Raw genomic sequence first — 22,036 nt, forward strand, 5'->3', positions numbered from 1 at the left:
CTTTGGCCTAGGCCTATTGAACTGAATCGTGTCCTCTAGTGAACTAAAACTATTTGCACTGCCTAAGAAAGTATTTGTAATCTATTCTGCTAACTTGTGCCTTTTTACTCCCATTGAAAGTTACTGAAATGCCATTTTTGTCCTATTTCAGGGGAGCCTAATTTACTCAGAAACTTATTGGTTTTGTATTGAAGTGTATTTGTGTATAATATTAAGTTGCCTCCTTCTAGTGAATGTTTTCTAAAATGATTGTGTAATAAATCAATACGTGTTTTACCAAGAAACCTTGAGTGTAAGTGTCTACTTGAACCACTGTGATTGTAAAACCTCTGTGTAACATCTTTTACTGCTCACATTCCCTCTTGAAATAAGCCTGGCTGCTCAGCTCGCTACCACAAACAGTGTAGTACAGACTTGTACCAAAGGTTGGTTTTGCTTACATCTGTAGTCCTAATTGTATTTGGTGGTCGCAGAGGGTACTGCATGCAATTCTGCCTAACACTCACCATCCGAGGTGAGGGCTCAGCACATTCGGCAGATGGTCACCAAATTACAAGTGCCCAGCGTCTTCTAGCCTTTGACTTTTTTGAGGTTGCTTGGCCTCATGGCACCCTACATTTTCCTAGTGCCAGAGGCACTCGTGAGAATGAGATTTTCCAATTGGCTCTCAGCACTCAATGGTCCCAATTCTCAGGCAATATGTTGGACCTTCTTCAGGTTCCAAGCAGAGTCGCACAGGACCATCTGTGGTGGGCCTGCAAGGACAACATTCTGAAGGGAGAACCTTTTTGGCAACCATGGCCAGAGATAACAGTAGTTATGAGTGCCTCACTCACGGGTTGGAGAGCTCATGGCAAGGATCTGACAATCAGTGATCATTGGTCTCCATCGGAGTCCTACCTACACATCAACCTTTTAGAGCTGAAGGCAATCAGACTAGCGCTGAAGGCCTTTCTGCCCTCGGTACAGGGAAATAATGTCCTGATAATGAAGGATAACACAGTAGCCTTGTACTACCTCAACAAAAGGAGGCGTAGGTTCACTAGCATTGTTCAGAGAGGCGCTGATAAGATATTGTAAAGGGAGAATTCTCAAAAACATGCTAATTCCTCTCTCTCTGAGAGACCCCCAGCACCTTTACTGGATTTTTTAGGATAATTTTCTACCTGGAGAGAGCGAGACCCTTTTTTCCCACTCATGCATTTTTGCTATGACTTGAGCACTGTTTCCTTTGGTTGTGGAGTCTGACAAACTCCATAGGCATAATCTTTTACATTGTACCACACAGCACCTTCAGTGCAGTGGCACAGGGACGTCTTCCAGATTTCCCAAAGGTTTTAATACCTTATCTTGGATAAACTACTGTTTCCAAGAGCAGTGAAGTGAAATTGACTTTACTTACATTGTAGCTTTCTAGATCCAGCACACACACTATCTTACAATAGATTGCTGGAAGGGTTACTTAGTATCCCCTTTGTCTAGTTTCTCATGTCACATTGTTGTTACCCTTTTTACAATTAATGACTGGTGGCAGTGGTTTACTTTTTCCTACCATTGTGTGTTTCTACCGCAGGCTGCAATTCCAGCTGCAGTAAAGCACCCATTGGTGCCTATTTTGTCAAAATGATCCCGGTCTTCTTTTTTCACCTATTCTTTTTGGAAAGGTGTTTGAGAATTACTCTGCGCGCCAAACCAGGTTTGGTCCCGTGTTTGTTTTGTCTTTGGCGGGATTCACTGGCGAAGCCCACCTCTGGCTCCAGCGTGTCAGGCAGAGGCAGGAAGTGAGGGAGGTGCCTGAAACTCCCTGTTCTTAATCCCATTGGGTACAGGAATGCACCCAAAGGTGATTGGCCGGATGGCTGTCTTTGGAGGACAGCCACCCTGCTGTGCGAGTGACAGTTAGGCTGCGAATGAATGGGATAACCCTGCATAAAAGATGAGGATGTTTGCTTGGAAGGCAGAGTCGACCACAGGACGAAGCAATCCGAAGAAGAACTTGGAAGAGATGCTTGCTGCAACTCTTGGACCGTTGGTTTGCCTGGCGAAGCCCTGCTGCATTGGTGAAGCTCCGAATTCGCTTCGACTAGAGAAGCCCTGCAACGGACGACTTCTCCCCTTCGGTTGGTGAAACCAATCAACCCCAAAGCAAACTCGTCTGGAAATCCTTTCGGAGCTGGATGTACTTCCATTGCTGCAGGAATCGATTTAACAGGGAGAGGAACACCAGATCGAGTGCATCATTTTTAAGTTGGACCCTAGCTACAGGAAGATCCTCTGGACTCCCGTGAAGCAGGACTGACCAAGCCTGAGCCACCTCAACAGAGTGCTGGACCCCCAGATGCGAGGAATATCCATAAAGGTATCCGAGAACCGCAGTGGTGCTCTTTGCGAGAGCCGCGAGAATCTGTAACCAAGAAGTGCCGCTTGTTTGCTCATTGCTGCCGCCAACCTTCCATTCGTAGTGCAGGAGTCCCCAGATGTCCTCCCTCTTGTCCCTACGACTGAGGCCCAGGAACAGGATCTGCAGACCTACACAGGAGCAGAAGCCAGCTGGAAGCAGTTTTCTTCAAATCAAAGGTACTGTAAAACTAGGGGGTTGCTTACCTCTTGTGCCTTGCTAGCTCTCAGTTGAGACTTGTCTTGGTTGCTTTGCAGAGTTGCTCGAAGCTTTGCCCATCACAAGCCTCCCAGATTGTGGCCCTACAGTGATTTCATTTTCTTCAGACTTCTAAAACTTTGTGCAAGACTTACCTACCAGGAGTGTTTTAGTTCACCTAGACTTTTGCTCAATTAACATTGCCTGTCCTGGCTCTCTGAAAGACTCTTCGAGGGGATTGGGTCCTCCGACGTATTCCATATCTAGGACAGTAATCACTACAGCTGTGCTGCTTCGTAAAATCTGCGTCGATGACGTCGATACGTTGTCCTCGAGGGCCTCCGTGGAGCCGACGTCACCGGATGTTATAAGTAGGACGCACGACGCCCGTAGCCTCAATTCCGTTTTTTGCGCGAACGTGTTCGCTTTGGAGTTCTCGACGCGCCTCGGTTCTTCTGAGTTCTGTTCTTTCAGTTCCTTGCACCTGTTCGTTTGTGAAGATCCATGATGTCTTCGTCTTCTTCTACCCCGCGGCCGGGTTTTAAGAAGTGTCGGGACTGCGGGTCCAAGATGTCATTGACTGACTGTCATGACCCACAGAATGCGCCCCTTTTGGACTTCATGGTCCTTATCACAACGGGGCTTGTACTCCTTGATACTTCCAACATGGCCGTCTAACGTGGAACGCCTTCCTCTGTCTTTACGTCAGACGTAGCATATTTTACAAATGGCCCGTGGCCCTGCGCGTCTCAATGCTATTGCAAGCAGCGACTAGACGTGTGCTCCGTAGTTCGCTACTCTGTTATCCTTGTTCCTGGACTTCCTATTCCATTCCCATACCCCTCTTCCTTCTTCCTTGTTTCCTGGACTCGTGCGCCGTGTGCACACCTTCATCGTTCCTGGATCCCAGAGTATCTGAATCCCGGAACTCTGAACGCACGCTGGAGTCAGAAGAGGCTTGCGCGGGCTTATACAAGACCAGGTCCGTGCGAAAGAAGATACCGCCCAAGAAATCCTGCAAGGATCGCTCCCAGGTGAGAAAGGGGGAATTCTGTGACAGATTTGCATGTTGCTTGCCTCTGGTGCCTCGGTGAGGACCACGACACGGATGACTGTGTAGACTGCCAGTCGCTTACATCGAAGGCCTTGCGGGAGCGTAAGAAGAAGCCTTCTGTAGGTAAGGTGGCCAAGCCCCGGAAGTTGAAATCCACTGGCCTTTCGACTGACGATTCGAGGGGCGGCTCTCCGCATCGTCGGCCTAAGTCCGGGGGGGTCTCGGTCCAAGAGTAGGTGCCATCATTCCTCTGCCTCTTCGAGGCACTCACGGAAGCGCCGTCACCGGTTGCTTTCCCTGTCCTCGTCCGAGGACTCTGCCCGTCGGCGGGTTGCTTGTCCCAACAAGCATTCCACTCCTGCGGAATGGGATTAATTTCGGCAGGAGATGATGGCAATTTTTCAGTCGCAGGGCTCTGTTCCATCCGCGCCGTTGAAAGACGCCGGCCGTGACCGTGCCAGAGACACCACTCGCACGCCTTCGGGCTCGACCGGTCATCGCGATCACCGGGCGCCTTCGAGGTCCCAGTCAGACAAGGATGGTCACTCTAGACATGCTCGTTCCAGGTCCCGGTCCTCGACGCCCTCGAGATCGTCGGAGCCTGTGAGGTCTTCGAAGAAGACATTGGCGCCGAGGTCGTCGAGGGACTCTCTCGAGGCTACGCCTCTGAGGAAGCCGTTGACGCCATCGGTGCCCAGGCTGTCGAAGAAGACGCTTGGGGCTCCGCCCTCGAGAACTGTGTCGACGCCGTTGAAGCCATCTGCGCCACGCTCGACGTCTATTCCATCGACGCCCTCAACGCCTTTCGAGGCTGCTTTGTCGGAGGTACCCTGTGGCACGGTGGAACCCCCTAGAAAGGCTCTGGCCAAGCCTAAAAATGTCTGTCCCTTTTTCTGTGCCCTCTTTCCAGCCTCTGGATTAAATTTCTGAGGTGGATGAAGGGTCTGAGGAAGGTATGGTTCCTGATGAGGTACCTGACGAGATTTTGTCTGGTCATAGCCAGACTGAAGACATGCGTCAGTCGTTGCACGACGACAGTGGTCTGGACACCTCTCCGGAGGTGGAGTTCTGTAGGCCTGAGCCTGACACCCATGCCGAGCCCTCGTATCGGCGCCTTATGTCGAGGGTCACAGATTACATGGGGTGGTCTGCGCCACCAGTGGATTTTCTGTAGGATGACCTGACTGATATCCTCGACCAAGGTCCACCAACTGACTCGGTACTGCCATTCCATATGGCGTTGCAAAGAAGGGTGGCAGCGTCTTGGACTGCTCCGGAGAGTCTCCCGGCAGTGGGCAAGTCTTTGCCGTGAAAATACCGCCCAGCCAGTAGCGACCCCTGCTACTTGACCACGCACCCCACTCCGGAGAGTTTGGTGGTGCAGGCGGCTACGCCCTAGCAAAGCAGGCGTCGTACCCTACCATCCCTCCTGATAGGGACGACAAGCGTTTTGATGGCTGGGCGAAGTGAGTGTTTTCTTCAGGGGGTATGGCTTTACAGGCAGCCAACTCATGTGCCTTGTCACGTTTCACGCACACTCTGTGGAACTGTATTTAGTTAGCGGCTGAACATATTCCCGAAGAGGAGGAACAGGATGGTTTTCTTGCTATTGTGCAGGATGGCAAGGACGCCATGTGAGTCCGTTCAGTCTGGTCTGGACGTTGCAGATTGTGTCAGCCGGTCCATGGCGGCGAGTACCGTAATACAGAGGTTTGCGTGGTTGCGGAAGTCGGGGTTTGGTCTTGATGTGGGAGCCCGGCTCCTCAACCTGTCCTCTGATGGTGAACATCTTTTTTGGCAGCAAGGCTGACGAGAGCCTTGAGAGGTTGCAGACCTCCAAAGCTGCAGCAAAGTCGTTGAGCGCTGCAGTTCGCCAACCTCCACCTTTTCGTCCTAGGGGACAGCAATGAGGGGAGGTTCCTTTCGATATTACTCATCCTTTAGTAAATCGAGAGGAGCTGCAAGTCAAAGGGGCCACCGTAGGTGTACCAGAGGTGGAAAACAGGGTACTCGAGGTGCCAAGGCCGCTCGGGTAGTTGCCTCTTTGCCCTCAGGCACTGCCGCAGCCGCTTCAGCTCAGTCATGAGGCCATGTCCCATAGTTTGCCGGTTGGGGGAAGGCTGGCGCAGCATCTTAGTGGCGTGCCATTACTTCAGATGTGTGGGTTCTGGAGATCATAGCCCACGGCTACTGTCTTCCTTTCCGGCAGAGGCCTCACAACAATCCTCCAGGGAATCTCTCTTTGAAGAGTCCGGATCCGCTCCTTGCCCAGGAAATACAATCCCTGCTGGAGAAAGGCACCATAGAATTGGTGCCTGTAGCGGAGAGGAACAAGGGATGGTATTCCCCTTATTTTTTTATTTCAAGAAAGACGGGATATTGAGACCCATCATGGACTTGCGCGGTTTGAACAAGCTCCTCGGGAAGGACAAGTTCAAGATGGGTACTCTTTCTCAAGTCCCAGGCCCTTCAACTTCAGGACTGGTTGGTGTCTCTCGACCTCAAGGACGCTCATTTTCATGTGCCGATCCATCCCAAGCACAAGAAGTACCTGAGGTTCGCGGTTGGCGACTTGCATTTTCAGTTTCGGGTCCTGCCGTCCGGATTGACCTCTGCCCCGAGGGTCTTCACCAAGCTCGTGGTGGTGGCAGCGTATCTCAGGAGAGTGGGGATTCACGTCTACTCCTACCTGGACGATTGGTTGATCAGGGCGCGCTCTCCCGAGCAAGTCCTGGATCATCTGTCCGTCACCTGCCACTCCCTTCACAAGCTGGGCTTCTCCCTCAACTTAAAGAAGTCCCACTTGACGCCAACTCAGTGGCTCCAGTACATCGGAGCAGCGCTCGACATGTCCCTGGGGCAGTGTTTTCCTCCCCAGCTGAGGGCTCATCACATTCATCAGATGGTGCACAAGTTTCAACATGCCCAGAGTCTCCCAGCGTTCGAGTTCTTGAGGTTGCTCGGCCTCATGGCATCCTGCATTCTTCTGGTGCCAGAGGCCAGGTTGCGGAGGAGATCTCTGCAATGGGCTGTCAAGATGCAGTGGTCACAATCCTCCGGCAGGATGTCGGACCCCGTTCAGGTGCCGCCCTCGGTCGCCCAGGACCTTCTGTGGTGGGCCTTCGAAGGCAATCTGATGTGGGGGGCGGGCTCTATTTTGGCTACCCTGGCCGGAGGTGATGATGGTGACGGACGCATCCCTCACGGGATGGGGAGCTCATGCCAACGAGTTGACAGTCAGCGGTCGTTGGTCTCCGTCGGAGTCCAGACTCCATATCAATCTGTTGGAGCTGAGGGCCGTCAGGCTTGCCCTGGAGGCTTTTCTGCCGACTGTGCGAGGGAAGAATGTCCTGATTCTGACAGACAACACAGTGGCCATGCACTACCTCAACAAAAGGGGGGGCAGGGTCACTTCCTCTGTGCAGGGAGGCGATGCAGCTCTGGTTCTGGGCCATCCAGCAGGAAATTTCGATCTCAGCAGCTCATCTGGCCGGAGACTAAAACGAGACGGCGGACACTCTGAGCAGGCAGACCACGATCTCTCACGAGTGGGTGCTAATTCAGGAGATTCTCCTGGAGATCTTTGCCCTTTGGGGCACCGCTCACGTGGATCTCTTCGCCTCCAGTGTCAACCGGAAGTGCGAAAGGTTCTGCTCGCGGGCATCTCCTCCAAGAGGAGCCTTAGGAGACGCTTTTGTGGTGGATTGGTCCATCCCACTGCTGTACGCGTTTCCTCCAGTCCCCGTCATCCCGCAAGTGCTGCGGAGGTTACGGAGGTTCGGTTCCTGGATGATCCTCATTGCTCCGGCATTGGCCCGGAGGACGTGGTACCCGGACCTTCTCGACTTGTCCATCTGCCCTCCACGTCGTCTTCCCTACAGAGATGATCTGCTCTCATGGGAGGGGGGTCAGGTTCTCCATTCAGAGGTCGGATCCCTCAACCTTCACGCTTGGCTTCTGAAAGGTTGAGGTATAAGGATTGGGACCTCCCTGAAGACGTGATGGAGGTGTTGCTTTCGGCCAGACGGCCGGCAACAAAGTCCCTGTACCGTTGGAGAAAGTTCTGCGACTGGTGCAGGGTTAAGAATGTGGATCCTTTTTCTTGTGACATTCCTGTGGTTCTGTCTTGTCTTTTTTGCTTTCCTTAGCCCACAAGGGCCTGCAAGTGGGTACCATTAAAGGTTACCTGGCGACGCTGTCCATATTTAAGCGCTCGTCTCAGGAGTGTTCTTATTTCAAAATTTCTATTTCTCAGTTTCTCAAAGGGCTCACTAATGTGTTTCCACCGTTACCTTTCCAGGTGCCTGGTTGGGATTTGAACCTTGTTCTAAAATTCCTAATGGGTGCTCCATTTGAGCCTTTACATTCTTGTCCTTTGAGACCGTTAACCCTGAAAACTGTATTTTTAGTTGCGGTCACTTCTGCTCGCAGAGTGAGTGAGTTGCAGGCACTTTCAGTTAAGCCACCCTTCACTGTGTTTCATAAGGACAAGGTTGTCCTTAGAGTTCGTCCTTCCTTTCTTCCGAAAGTGGTGTTGGAATTTCATTTAAGCCAGAAGGTCATTCTTCTGGCATTTTAGCCTCCTCCGCATCCTGGTAAGGAAGAGGAGAGGCTCCATAGGTTGGATCCTAGGAGAGCTTTAAGTTTCTACATTTCAAGCATGTCCCGGGTCAGAGTGGATGATCAGCTCTTTATAGGTTACGCTGGAAGGCGTTTGGGACAAGCTGTTACTAAGCAGACTTTGTCTAGATGGATTATCTTGGCAATTTCTGAATGTTACCGCTTGGCAGGTAAGGACCCTCCGGTAGGCTTACGGGCCCATTCTACTAGGGGTATTGCTGCCTCTACTGCCCTGCAGAGGGGTATTCCTATTCGTAACATCCATGAAGCAGCCACTTGGGCTTCGGTCCATACTTTTGTACGACACTACTCCCTAGATTCTATCCATGGGCAGGATCTGACCTTTGGCAAGGCGGTCCTTTACTCTGCAATTTTATTGGGAATTCTAAATTTCTATATTCTAAATTCTTTTTCCCTCCTCCATACGTTGGTATTGCTTTGGGAGTCTGTCATAGATATGGAATGTATTGGAGGACCCAGTCCCCTCGAAGAAAAAGTTACTCTTACCTGGTAACGTTCTTTCGATGGGATGGTCCGATGACATATTCCATATCGCTCCCTCCCTGCCTGCCCCGCTAAAGAATTTCTTATGCGATTGTAGCTTACGTTTCTGCAAGGCTTTCTGTGGTCACACTGGCAGAAGATTGGTGCCACACGTTCCTGGAAAAAACTACAACGGAGGCTACGGGCGTCGTGCTTCCTACTTATAACATCCAGTGACGTCGGCTCGATGGAGGCCCTCGAGGACAGAGTATCGACGTCATCGACGCAGGACGCAGACGCCGAAAGATTTTCCAAAGCAGCGCAGCTGTGGTGATTACTGTCATAGATATGGAATACGTCGTCGGACCATCCCATTGAAAGAACGTTACCAGGTTCACCTCTGACTTTGTGCTTTAACTATTCCCCAGGAAAGGGTTAACTTACTTTTCATTGGAGGTTTCAAAAAGTACAAACACCAGAACTTGGGGGGATAACTGGCGTGGTGCGCTGAACTTTCTATAGCCTTGTCTGAATGCAGCAGAAAGTACGCAGAAGGTTCCCCTCAGAACCTCCAAAGTGATGAGCACTAAAGGGTATGGAGTGTACGTGAAATGCGCACGTAGACATAAATTGCAGTAGATAATACTTGAATTTTAAATTCAGAATCCATGACAATATCAGAAAATATTCATGGATAAAGCCATTGGATAGGTGTAAAAAGATTTTAATCCAAGCACAGCCGACACGTGTTTCGACCACTGGGTCGTTATCAAGGCAGTCTAGTAATGCTGGGCAAATTCCCTAGTAGGTTATTAGTTCTTGAATAGAATAACTGAATATTGCACTGCAAGGATGAATCCTCAGTCACAGAAACCCTTGTAGTAGGTCATCAGAATTCATGGCATAGGTGCCTGATTAGAAATATGTAGTAGGGCACAATGGCCAGTCTGTCAGTCTGAAGCTTCCTTAATTAAAGAGGTATCAATACCTCGGATTTCCAATAGAAGGGATAAATCCCACATGGTTGACAGCAATGAGGGTATTGCTGTCAACCGTGTGGGATTTATCCCTTCTATTGGAAAGCTTCTATTAAGGGAGCTTCAGACTGACAGACTGGCCATTGTGCACTACTACATATTTCTAATCGGGCACCTATGCCATGAATTCTGATGACCTACTACAAGGGTTTCTGTGACTGAGGATTCATCCTTGCAGCCAATATTCAGTTATTCTATTCAAGAACTAATAACCTACTAGGGAATTTGCCCAGCATTACTAGACTGCCTTGATAACGACCCAGTGGTCGAAACACGTGTTGGCTGTGCTTGGATTAAAATCTTTTTACACCTATCCAATGGCTTTATCCATGAATATTTTCTGATATTGTCATGGATTCTGAATTTAAAATTCAAGTATTATCTACTGCAATTTATGTCTACGTGCGCATTTCACGTACACTACATACCCTTTAGGGTTCTAAAAGTACTTACCTGTTTAAGACTATTTGTTAACCATTGTTTTATTCCCTCCTCTTTTCCTTTTTGACACTACCCTCAGTATTGCTCTAAATGTACCAGTGATACATCAATGTCCACAGTGTCCTAGTTATTTGTCACCTCAGGGTGTATGAAGTGTCTGTGTGCCATCCCCAATGGGTATCTATTGATTTACTGAAACTGAGTGTGTAGTTTTGAAGTATATTTTTGTGTTACATATATTTGCTCCTTTCTAAAGAAGGCTTATTCAACTGATTGTTAAATTAATAAATCATTGTTTAATCAAGAAACCTTGAGTTTAAGTGATTTATTTGGGTACTTGTCACTGTGAATCTCTGTATAACAACCCTACCGCTCGCATTGACCAATAGAAGGGATAAGACTGGCTGCTCAGTCACTCTACCAACTTGTGTAGTACATGCTTATACCAAAGGTTGGGTTAACTATTGATACTATGTATCCCCTTAGCACTCCACATAGGGTGGTGTGTGCTAATCTCTCATAGGATAAAGTTTTGGAAGGATCCAAAGTATCCCTCTATCCTTAAGAACAGTAGTTGTTAAGGATGGTGAAAGAATCTCAAAGGAGAACCCAATTCGCTGGCTAAGGTTGCTCTTTTCTTCCTTTGCACCTTCGAGGTAATAGGCAACACAGAGTTTAGAAGTGGCTTGGGTCTGTTTTTTATACATGCACAATGTTTACACAATCTGTTATGTTTTAGCAACTTAGTTGACATTATAGAGATGTGTGGTTTTTCGAAAGTGTAAATTCTTCAGTATGCCAGTTTGGTGTGTTTTCTGGGTTAACTGTGTGGTACATCACTAGTAGCCTTCCTTCCTCCCTCCCTGGGAGGTGGACGAAAAGTCAGGCCCAACTCCAGTTGGGCCTGACTTTTCGTCCACCTCCCATTAGAGCGTATGGACATTCCTTTAGGTGAGAAGCACTGTCCTGAATCCAGATTATAGAGCTACACAGCCATCACCAGCGGGTTGTGCAAACGCCTCCCTAAAGAATCTGTAAGAAACAATATGCAATGAATACCTTGTGTAATAAGGGATTTCCAGTACAAGAAAGTTAGCATTTTCAAACTGATCTCAGGCGATTACACTCATGCTACATTCATTTGTTTAGTGTTACATTCCTTGATGTACCGTCTCTGCTTATTTCATAATAGGACAGTCTTGAACTAGTGCAGTCATTTGTACCCATTGAATACCCCAGAATTACTTGCATTAGAAGCCCTGCTGTTTGCAAATCTAAAGTGCATAGGACCTTCCCAATTATGTACATGTTAAATGCAGACCGCTCTGCTACTTGTGATGTGCATTTGCCTATGAATTACTGGTCTCCACATCCCTGTAGTTCGACATGTAAACCAAACTCCTCATTCCCAATGAAACCGTGATATTGATAGTAGATATGCCCATCATCTTTCTTCCTATTCCTCCGTGGGCTGGATTTGCCTGGTCACCAGATATTTCCTCAAGCACTAGGCTACACCTCTGTGTGTCCCATGCTCTTTTAAATCATCTTACCAATATACTCACTCATGCTCCATTAAGTTACCATCCTTTCTGTAAACAGTATCTATTCCCTCCATGAGACATCCTAATCTGGCCACTTTCTTTTAAGCCACACCTAAACTGGGATATACTTCTCTCTACTGCATTTACATATATGAGGTATGCAAGAATTGCATTATGCCATTATCATGGTGTAGTTTAGCTTAGGCTACAGCTATCTCGTCATAAGACTGGTGCAAACAATGCTCCATCCTGGTAGCTTTTACTGGGGACGGTCTCTAATCTCTGTCTATGATGTGCTTCCCAGATGCCTCCAACAGGTGCACTTGGACAAGCACATAAAGCTGCTGGACTGTCCTGGTATTGTTATGGCCACCTCCACTTCTGATGCAGCTATGATCCTGCGCAACTGCATAAAGATTGAGCAGCTGGTTGACCCTGTGGGGCCGGTGGAGGCTATTTTGAGGCGCTGTAACAAGCAGCAGGTAATGGGCTTATTTCTGGGACACACTGATTCGTTGTTCTGGATTCATCATATAAGTATCTACATAGCCTGCTAAAGCATTTCTCTTGCATTTGCAGATCATGCAGCATTATAATGTTCCCGACTTCAAGAACACCATGGAATTCTTAGCCCTTCTGTCCAAGAGGCAGGGCAAGCTGAGGAAAGGCGGTGTACCTGATCATGAGAAGGCAGCCAAGACCGTCTTGACCGACTGGACCAAGTAAGCATATCTCCAATCTGGGAGGGCGATGCTGTAGCATGAACCGACTTGTATCGGAGCACAAGGGGAAATTAAAAGTAGATATGTGATCCATGTAATTGTGAGTGACGCACGGAAAAGGGTGAGCGTTTCAAATCCAAGCATAGCGAGTCTGCTGTGCAAGTGAACTAAATTGTAAAGTGAACATAAACAAGACTCACTAGCTAAAATATAAAGTCATGCTCACATGCAGCCATACAAAACCAAGTCTCGAGCTGGGGATACAAATTTTTTTATAAGCGAATGCCACCAGTGAAAACTGAATCAAGAGCATTTCAAATGAAAACTTAAAATAACCTTTCTTAATGGCGTTTGTGGCGCAATGTGGTGGGTTCTAGAGGCTTGGTCTGTTTTGTGTACCTGTGCAGTGATGCCAAGTCTAACCCACCACCCTACTGTTCCCTGGTCCTCTACAACAAGCCAGGTTTTCAGTCTTGCTCACTCTAGTTTTAGCCATTTATTTTGCCTCTGGGTTGTGATCCCTGCTACAGGGGCATGTTTAAGTCTGTTCCCTGTAGTAATTGACTAAAGCTATTGCATGTTCAATGGTACTCCATAGCACAGAGGTAGGAATGGGTTAAAGATTCCTGCTCGCTGACCGGCCATTTTCTCTGAGATAAAGAAACGCATAAAAACCTGAAAGCTATGAAAAGCTGAACTTTGTTTTGAAAAAGTGGGGGTGGCAGTCACCCTGTGATAATTATTGTTGATCACTTTATCATGACAAAATCTGACCAGATAACATTTAAAAAAAGACACTAGAATGTTCAATAGGCATTTTTCTCCTTTGCTCATGTCAGTATAGCAATATTCTGGCCTAGTCATTTATGACACAGCATATCAATTTTATAATTACAGTCCTCTATAGAACCTCCCCCTAACGTATTGCTGTAGTTTTGTGCCTGTCTTGACTTTTGAAGGCTAGTGAAGCCTTTACTTCACTTGCCTTGCTAAACTGATCTGTTTTGGGGGCACTGATCAGTCCCTATGGCTATCGATGCATAGGAACTCTGTTCTCCAATGTGAGATTCTCTGTTTATTTTACATTGCACGCTTCACCTCACAGATGCAATAGGGATACTTTGTTTTTCATAACTTTGTGGTACTTGCATGATATGTCCAAGACTGGCTGGTGGCAGCAGATCTTTTTCTACGGTTTCTTTTAATGGACTCTCAAATTTTTTTGCTCGATGCCTTTTAGTGCCTTGATACTATAAAAAGTGGGTACCCCAAGATTTCTGCCTGTCCTTTGGCCTTCTTGTATTCTGACCTTCTGCCTGCCCTCTAAGGGCTAGAATTGTCATATATGGTAAGCCCTTTCTTGGGCAAAGAGGTGGTGTATGTGTGTGGCCAGATGTGGGGACTGGGACACTGGTTTCAGTCAACATCCTTGCACACGTGTTCCTGTTGCTGGGCAGATGAGGTCCATTATTGGACAGCCCCTGCCAGTTTGAATGGTGCAGATCTTTACCATTGGTGAGCTTTAGGGCAACACCAGCTTGAATCGTGGATATAAGAGGACATTCATCAGCTAGTCATTCAACGCTAGACCCCTACGTAGAGGAGCATCCGGCCAAAGACCCAGAACTCACCATTGCAGCCAACTAGCATTGTTTTATTCAACCGTCCCAGTGCAGTTGCAGCTCTCCAGCACAAAGAGGGGCCTTGCAGGACCAACTTATTTGTTTCGGCCACCAGGGTATTCCTCTGCCATTTCTTCAAAGTGGCCATTGCTGATCTACGCCTTCATCGTGTTCTTTGAGGTCATAGACAAGATGGTGGTTGTTTTTCATCGTTCCAGGGCTGTCCAGTTTCAGGAAACAGTCTTGCCAGAGCACGGAACCACTGACTAGCCACACGCCGAAGCCCAGCACCGAATGTGAGCTCTGCACTTTAAGCCTCTGTACCTCCTTCAACAGAAGCAAGATGCAGAGCACGGGGGCCCAGCGATTTTCGGTGCTGCTGTTTGGAAAGATTTTTCGAAATTTGCCTCCATAGTTCTATGGATCCCCAAACTTTGTGCCTCTAAAGGATAGCCACCTCCCAAGGTTTGAATGTAGTATGTGTGCCGATTGGCTGGGTTCCTGGATAAATGGCCTGGACCTGGTAGCTGAAGATAAGTCAACCACTGGAGCTGAATCCGGTGAGGAAGAAGAGAAGACTGCTGTATCTGATCACAGCGGCCGCAGATGCCTGCCGTGTAACCACTGCATGTACTGACTGCTTCTTCCGTGCCAAAGAGGAGTCCCGAACACTACGACTCAGACCCTTAGACTGGTGGGGCCAATCAGTCTTAAGACCTGCATTTCGGGTCATCCCACGACTGCAACTTTCCTGGGCTGCTAACCACCAATACCCTGGGACCCCGGAGCTGAGTGCTGTGTAATGTATTCCCGTGAACGAATCTCCCTGAAACTTCGGTGTACTCCTGCTGGACTTCCAGAAGCAAGATTCCTCTCCTTTAAGTCCCCTAACCAGAATGCTGGACCGAGATAGCGAGGTGTATCGAGAAGACGACGAGCGTTCATCTGGTACATTGAAAAGGGTGCCAAATCCACAGAGCTGCGAGCAGCCCTGAAGAATCCTCTGCTGGGAGCCTTTTTCTCTCGACTGCTGCTGCAACTTCCATCAAGTGTCCTTTCTTTCGTCCGCACGACTAAGAATCCTGAGACTGAGTCCTGTGCTGCTGCATCATGAAGGCTTCTTCACTGTTGAGGTACTGTGTGGCTAGGGTGGTGATTCATGTAGTTGGGAGTTTGCCCAGTCCTAACGCTGGTACGCATCTAGGGAGCCTTCTACGAAGTCCCTGAACACTTCTACCAACTCTAAAGTCTGTTACTTGTTAGCTGAGAAATCCTCTGGAACTCTGATATTCTTAGTTTGTTCCTACTGCTGGCCCCAGGACCACAAGGATCCTCCTCCTGCCTCAGAACACTCATGCCCTAGATTAGTGAAGGACTGCTAAAGTATAAGGCCTCTGTAAAGAAAATATAACTACTGTTGCAAAGTACTTACTTGCTTTGTGTTGGTGCTGTAACTGTATATTCCTAAACTAGAATAAGTTACAAAGTTATTACTTGCCTGCAATGTTCCCACTAAGCTGTGCACATGTGGCTTGCCCAACTTCCTTCTGGGTGCCGCTCAGAAGATTTTTAGCAGCGCACAAAGACCATTCTCACCTATCCCATCATATTCAAACAGATTTAAAACGGCACAAGCCACAGCAATTACCTTTTCTTTTTCTTAAAATAACGAACTAGTCTTTATATTCCAGCTCAAATATAGGATACTAGCTGTAAGTAATCCGACAACATCGATGTGTAACCTTATCCCACACTTAGTCTACTTTGTACATATGACACGCAAGTGTTCTGAAGCGGTCCTCTTGCAAGTTAATGCATTATAAAACTCAAATATTTATTTGCCCTCTAAGGATTTTGAGAAGCCACATGTGAAGCACAGAGTCTCCTACTTTAGCATTGGTCGCACCATTGCCCTGTAAGTGGAGAGCAACATTGCAATATCATTTACTTGGCCTACAGGGTATAATGGGTATGGACTGTACCTGGCATTACGGGCCTATGGTATTAGGGCACCGTATATTCAGATAGTAGAATGCTTTTCACACAATCTACATCCTTTCCAAGTGTTCAGAGTGCCATTGGGCATAGACCTTCACACATTTGGTAACTCACAGCCATAAAAAAAAACTGTTTCACTGAGCACTTGTGTAATCCTACACAATGATATAAAGGTAGGGTATGCTGCAAATAATCTTGTATGCACTGCAAAGTAATTGTGTACATGCAGAGTCATGAAATTCTTAAAATGCACACTATCATGTTGAGGCATATGCCTTGCTTGCAAAGTGTCTGCAAATATCTCAGTAATTGTTTACTGTTACAATCCATCACTTTTTACAGTGCACTATCAACCAGTATTGGAGGCTACCACAGGGTCAGGAAAGGGTATGGACTGAAGAGACAGGTGCACACTTCTTGCGGGTGATGAACAAAGCAGCAAATTCAAAAACCAAGTAAAACGTTTTGGCACTACACTGAAGGAAATGTGTTGCTTGTTTGCTAAAGGATAGAACATTCTAGTAACGTTCTAGAAAACAGCACCTTCTTTTTCTTTCAATGCTCAGTTGCTGAGGGCCTTTCAATATAATTATGTGCTTATGTGTATCGTCTATAGCATCTCCCTGCATCTTATTTAACTGATAAAGAATTACAGAAGAGGGATCCATAGTTACAGAAGAAGGCACTCAATATTTTGCATTCTTCAGAATTGATGCTATTAACTTAAAATACATATACATGTGATTTTCTTCAAGAGCGATCCATAATAAACCTCAATAAGGCTCTTGTTTAATTTTGCCCAGGCTCTGGTGCGGAAGGGTGGGCAAAACTATAGACATCCTTATGTTCTGTCATTTCACATTCTATGTCGGGGTTACAAGCAAGGCTCTAATCATATTTTGCTCCCTACTTGGAGCCAAATGATTTTTCAGAGAGTGAAAAAGTAATTGGCTTTGCCAATAAGGGTTACTATGTGCTAATTAAAAGATGTTCTTTCCCCTTTAAAATTCCTCTTGGGATCGGGCATTAATAGTTTCTTCCTATGCCACTGTTCTGCTGGTCACTGATTCAAACAAATATACGTGGAGCTTTGTGTGTTGTAGCTGGGGGTGGGGTAGGCGTATATGGCGATTGTTTCTCATTTTTGTTAGGCACTTGTAGGCCCAATTTTCATTTCTTTGCCTATTCCCTTTAACATTGGAGACCCCCAGCTCTTTTACTGGACTCAGGGCTTTTAATGTTTACTCCTTAGTGAGTGGGACCTTTTTCTCTCTTCCTCATGTGTTTTCCTGACTATGATTTTCTATGTTCCTTACATCTGCTCGTACATTGTGACACACAGCACCTTTTGTGCAGTGCCACTGAGGTCCCTTGGACTTCTCCTAATGTTTGACTACATTTTTTTGGGTGAACTACTGTTCCCAAGAATATTAAGATGACCCCTTACTTACCTTTACTTTATGGGTCCAGCACACACCACCCTATGTGGAGTGCTGGGGGGGTTACATAGTACTTCCTTTAACCCATTCCTCATGTAACAATTTGTTACACTAAGTCACTTGAATGTCTGGTGGCAGTGGTTTCATTTTTACTACTTTGTGACATGTATCTGCAGGCTGACCCCACAGCTGCATTGCTGCACACAAGGGAGACCATTTTCTCAAAATGGCCCGTCTTCTTTTTTTGCCATTTCTTGTTAGTTCCTTTTTTCTAGGCTTTACTCTGTTTGCATCAAGTTTGAGTCCTTTGTGTAGTTTGCCTTTGGCGGGCTTGGGCCCTGAGCCCACCCAGGCTCCAGTGTGTCTGGTAAGGCAGGAAGTGAGGGAGGTTCCCAAAACTTCCCAGTCCTTTGTCTCTAGGTGTACCTGAGTGAGACAAGTTCCAATTGGCCGGCTGGCTGTCCTATAAGGACAGCCACCTTGCTGGGTGATTGACAGACTGGGGCTGTGAATGAATGGGAATTTGCAAAAAAACAAGGTTTTTGGGACTAACAGCAGAGTCGACCACTGGAGGACAACATCCGAAGCAGAAGACGAGAGAAGACGCCAGCAGCACCGTCCTGGACCTCAAGTGCCCGGTGAAGCCCTTCAGATGTACTGACCCTGTTTTCGAATCGTCAGTGTAGACCCGTAAAGGACAACTTCCTCCCAACCAGCCTCGAGACAAACTTTTTTTGTCAACCCCCAAACTGCTGTGACTTTCCTACGCTGCAGAAGCTCAATACATGGGGTATCTCAACCACTTGTGAGTGCATTGTCTTCCGAAGTCTGAATCCGGCCAGATCTGCGTGGGCATCCTGAGGACTCTACATAAGCAAGAAATCTGTGTCCAGAGTCCCCTCACCAGAGTCCAGGACCTCAGGACCGAGGGATCAAGGAAATCCTAAACTGAGCTTTTACTTCTTCATTGGCGCTGAGAAAAAGAGCCACTTAATCTACAAGAATCCATTGCTGTTGAGTCCCTCTTTCGAGTGCTGCCGCAGGAGCCTGCCAGACGTCCTCCCTTTTGTCTCCACGACCAAGGACCAGGAACAAGGGTCTACTGCACTGCATCGTGAAGGCAAACAGATGGAACACTTTCTTCATTCTCAAGGTGCTGTAGGGTTTGGGGGTATTTTATCCTTTTGCCATTTGGGCTGCTTCCATTCTTTGGGAGTGCGATTTAGCCCTACACTATGTTGACCTCAATTTACCTGCTTACCTGCTTGTGTTTTCTAAAGGTGACTCCTCTTGAGTTGCTGTGATTTCTCTTTTGAACACTGACTATTTAAGAACATTTTTCTAAGAAGAAGAGCAACCTATCATTCTGTTCTGATCTAACCCTAATCTTTCTTTCCTTAAAAACTCAATATTGCAAAGGTGATACTAAATGCTATACTGACCTCAAATGACGTCACCCTTGGGTGCTGGAACATGTGTAACATATGAATGACTTATTCACCTGTTTTATTGTTCACTGTTTGAATTGAATCCTAACTTGGGATTAATGTTACAGCTAATTACTGCTTTTAAAAGAATGCTTTAAATATCTGTGTATTTATAAATAAATAAATATGTATTAAATAACTAAGTGTTTACTTGTATTTACTGATTTCATTGTACAGCTCTACAGCTCAGATTATCCCTCTTAAGATAAACTTGGCTGCTCAGTCACACTACCAACTCGTGTAGTACAGGCTCATATTAAAAGGTGGGTTAACTAATACCAAGGAGATAAGTTGTCTGTAGTCCCACACCAGTTGGACTGCACTAAACAGGCACGTTTTCCTTTTTTGAGGGAGTAAAATGGATAGTGTATATATGTCTCTTAGCTGTAAGACTTGTGTTATCACAACTCACAGGACAGCGTAATGTGGATAGTAAGCAGAGGCACAGGATTTTTGATAATCATATTCAGAGGTGCAGCTATTCTGATGCAATTATCATTCTTAAACACATTATTAGTAGCATGTTCTCCTGCCCCTTGCATTACTTCATTGAAGTGGCACTGGAACTCCTATTGGCATGTTTTTTGACACATTGCTTTTAATTGCCATTAATCCATCTGCAAATGTTGTATTCTGTCTGAATTAATTGACAGCCAGATCATTATGTGGGTTACAAAAACAAATATCTCTTATGTTTTTCCAGTGGAATAAAACACACATTATTCTCTGCACAGAAGTGTGTGTGCAAGTTACTCTGGCAGATGTTGAAGTCTTGGATTGGTTGATGAGTTCTCTTTATAACATATAACATATTTTTTTTAACCTATGTCTTTGGAAAATGCACCTTTTACAGATTTATAAAGAATTGCAGTGGTTGGGAAGAGGAAATTCCTTTACAAACTCTCTTCTGAGATGGTAGTTCACTAAATACGCATGCTCACAAAGTTGCTTCTCCAGCATGGGGTCTGGCATGGATTCACATGCTCATGAATATTCCCCGTCGTCAGGCTGGGAATCCTCGGTAAAGAAAAAACCAGTATCAGTTTCGTTTCTGATCTGTCTTTCGTAGTAATAAACAATCACTGGTCTCTGCGTCATACTGACCACAGCCAATGACTGCTCTCTACCTAAGCACCGCCTCTGGCAGCCATCTTCAGATTTTTACCGCACGTTCATGTGTTGGGATCCTCGTGCTATTGCTCTCGAGCGTTAGTGCTATTTTTTCATGTTTTTTCTCAAAAACTTCGTTTTTTCGGTCAAAAGAGCCTCAAGCTCCACTGACTCTCCATCTGATCAACGGGGACCCGTTTCGGATTCGTCTGCGCCCCTCAAGGGTGAAGATTTCGTCGAGCTACGCTTTTGGAGGACTCCAGAAGTTTCTCAGGCCCGGCCATGGCCCAGGAGAAGGGAAGCTCGACGCCCGGAAAGCTGTTCAGGGTCTGCCCTGGATGCCAGCTGCAGAACGTCTTCAAGGAGGACGAACACTCTTTTTGTCTTTACTGCCTACATGAGGACAAGACGCACGTGGAGAAGAACTGTGCGTTTTGCGGCAACATGTCGGAGCGGACCATGAAGGACCGCCATCAAAGTCTCGCCAACTGGCTAGAAGGGAAGAGCCCGTCCGGCGAGAAGAAGAGGAAGAAATCCGAGCGGTCTTCTAAGACCTTTGAGGACGCCCCGGCGACGGGGGTCCAACATAAGGCCAAGCACCGCGAGTCCGCTGGCACCGGGAGCGCCGAACGGTCGGGCTCTACGGGCGCCAGGCAGGGCGCACCCTCCCCGGCACCATCAACCACGAGCCAACGCTCTGGGTCGGGTAAGAGGAAGGCCGAGCACCCGGCGAAGCTCCTGGAGAGGCCCCGGTCGAGCTCGAAGGCGGAGGGGGAGCGAGGCAGTGTCCCCCCCCTCAAGGATAAGGCGGTGAGCGCACCTAAGGTGGTGAAGGCCTTAATCCATCCGGCCAAGCCCTCTATCGAAACTGTCGCGGCGGCCCTGGCTCAGCCTGTGGAGGCTACACCAGTGGTGGCGACCTCGGGGCTCAGAGTCTCCCTGCCACCTCGGAGGGAGTCCTCTTTTGTGCCCATCGATAGGACCCCCGTGAAATCCCCCGTGGGGAAGAAAAAGGGGGGGGCAGGGCGTCGTCGTAGATTCGGCCTCAACCTCGAAGGAGGAGCTGGTCGAGGTCTTAAGCCACGGCCTCGGCGTGGAAGAAGACCGGCCCGTCGGGATGGATCCCGACGCAGGTGACGACGACATCGTCGAGGGTACCGACGGAGCCCCTGATCGCCCGTCGGATTCCCCTCTGCCAGCGTCGCGAGACAACTCGGCGGCCATTTTGTTGGCTATACAGTCCTTATGCTCTGAGATAAGGACGAGACTACCATTGCCGACGGAACCTCTCCCGTCGGGGGACCCAGAACCGGGACCTTCTGTTGTTCCTCCTACCAAGAAAAGAAGGATCCACCCTCCACCTCCTTTTCAGCCGTCGCGCCCCTTCCAGCCCTCCTCCCCGTCCACCCGAGGGGATGATACGGGGACTGACACGGCAGCGACGGGTACGGACGACGAGGTATACGACGAGGATGTACCGTCGTCGCCTCCCACCAGGGCTTCTCCGCCCGACGAGATTGGATCGTTCCACTCAATGATCGCCAGGGCATCCGAGCTTTTCCAACTCTGCCCTGAGGAGAAGAAGAAGGAAGGTTTCCTTTATCAGCGGCGCGAGGCCAAGAGGAAGACGGTCCTCGCGGTGCCTCTATTGGACGACATTTGGGATGAGGGCCTCACCCTCCTCAAGAACCCGTCCACGACGCCAGCTAGAAGAGACCGGTACGATAAAAAGTACCGGGTCCCGGACACGGCCCCCCTGTGCCTCCGGGCGCAGCCTACCCCGGACTCTGTCGTCTCCGCGGCGGCCAGGAAAAAAGCGGGGGGGGGGTGCGGCCTCCACATCGACTTCCCCACCGGACGGCGAGGGAAAGAAGTTGGACGCT

At 47.9% G+C, this 22,036-nt stretch overlaps 1 protein-coding gene across 1 annotated transcript in view; it reads left to right on the forward strand.

The window, feature by feature from the left end:
• The window catches only part of GNL3L (G protein nucleolar 3 like), a 608,820-nt gene that overhangs the window by 348,800 nt on the left and 237,984 nt on the right, over positions 1–22,036 (forward strand). Inside the window, exons 10-11 of the mRNA XM_069645327.1 lie at positions 12,080–12,257; positions 12,355–12,497. Of these exons, the coding sequence (XP_069501428.1) occupies positions 12,080–12,257; positions 12,355–12,497 (321 nt within the window). The remainder of the gene's footprint in view (positions 1–12,079; positions 12,258–12,354; positions 12,498–22,036) is intronic.

The sequence above is a fragment of the Ambystoma mexicanum genome, chromosome 2p (genome assembly GCF_040938575.1).
Source record: "Ambystoma mexicanum isolate Mex_15411 chromosome 2p, UKY_AmexF1_1, whole genome shotgun sequence".
Classification (NCBI taxonomy): Eukaryota; Metazoa; Chordata; class Amphibia; order Caudata; family Ambystomatidae; genus Ambystoma; species Ambystoma mexicanum.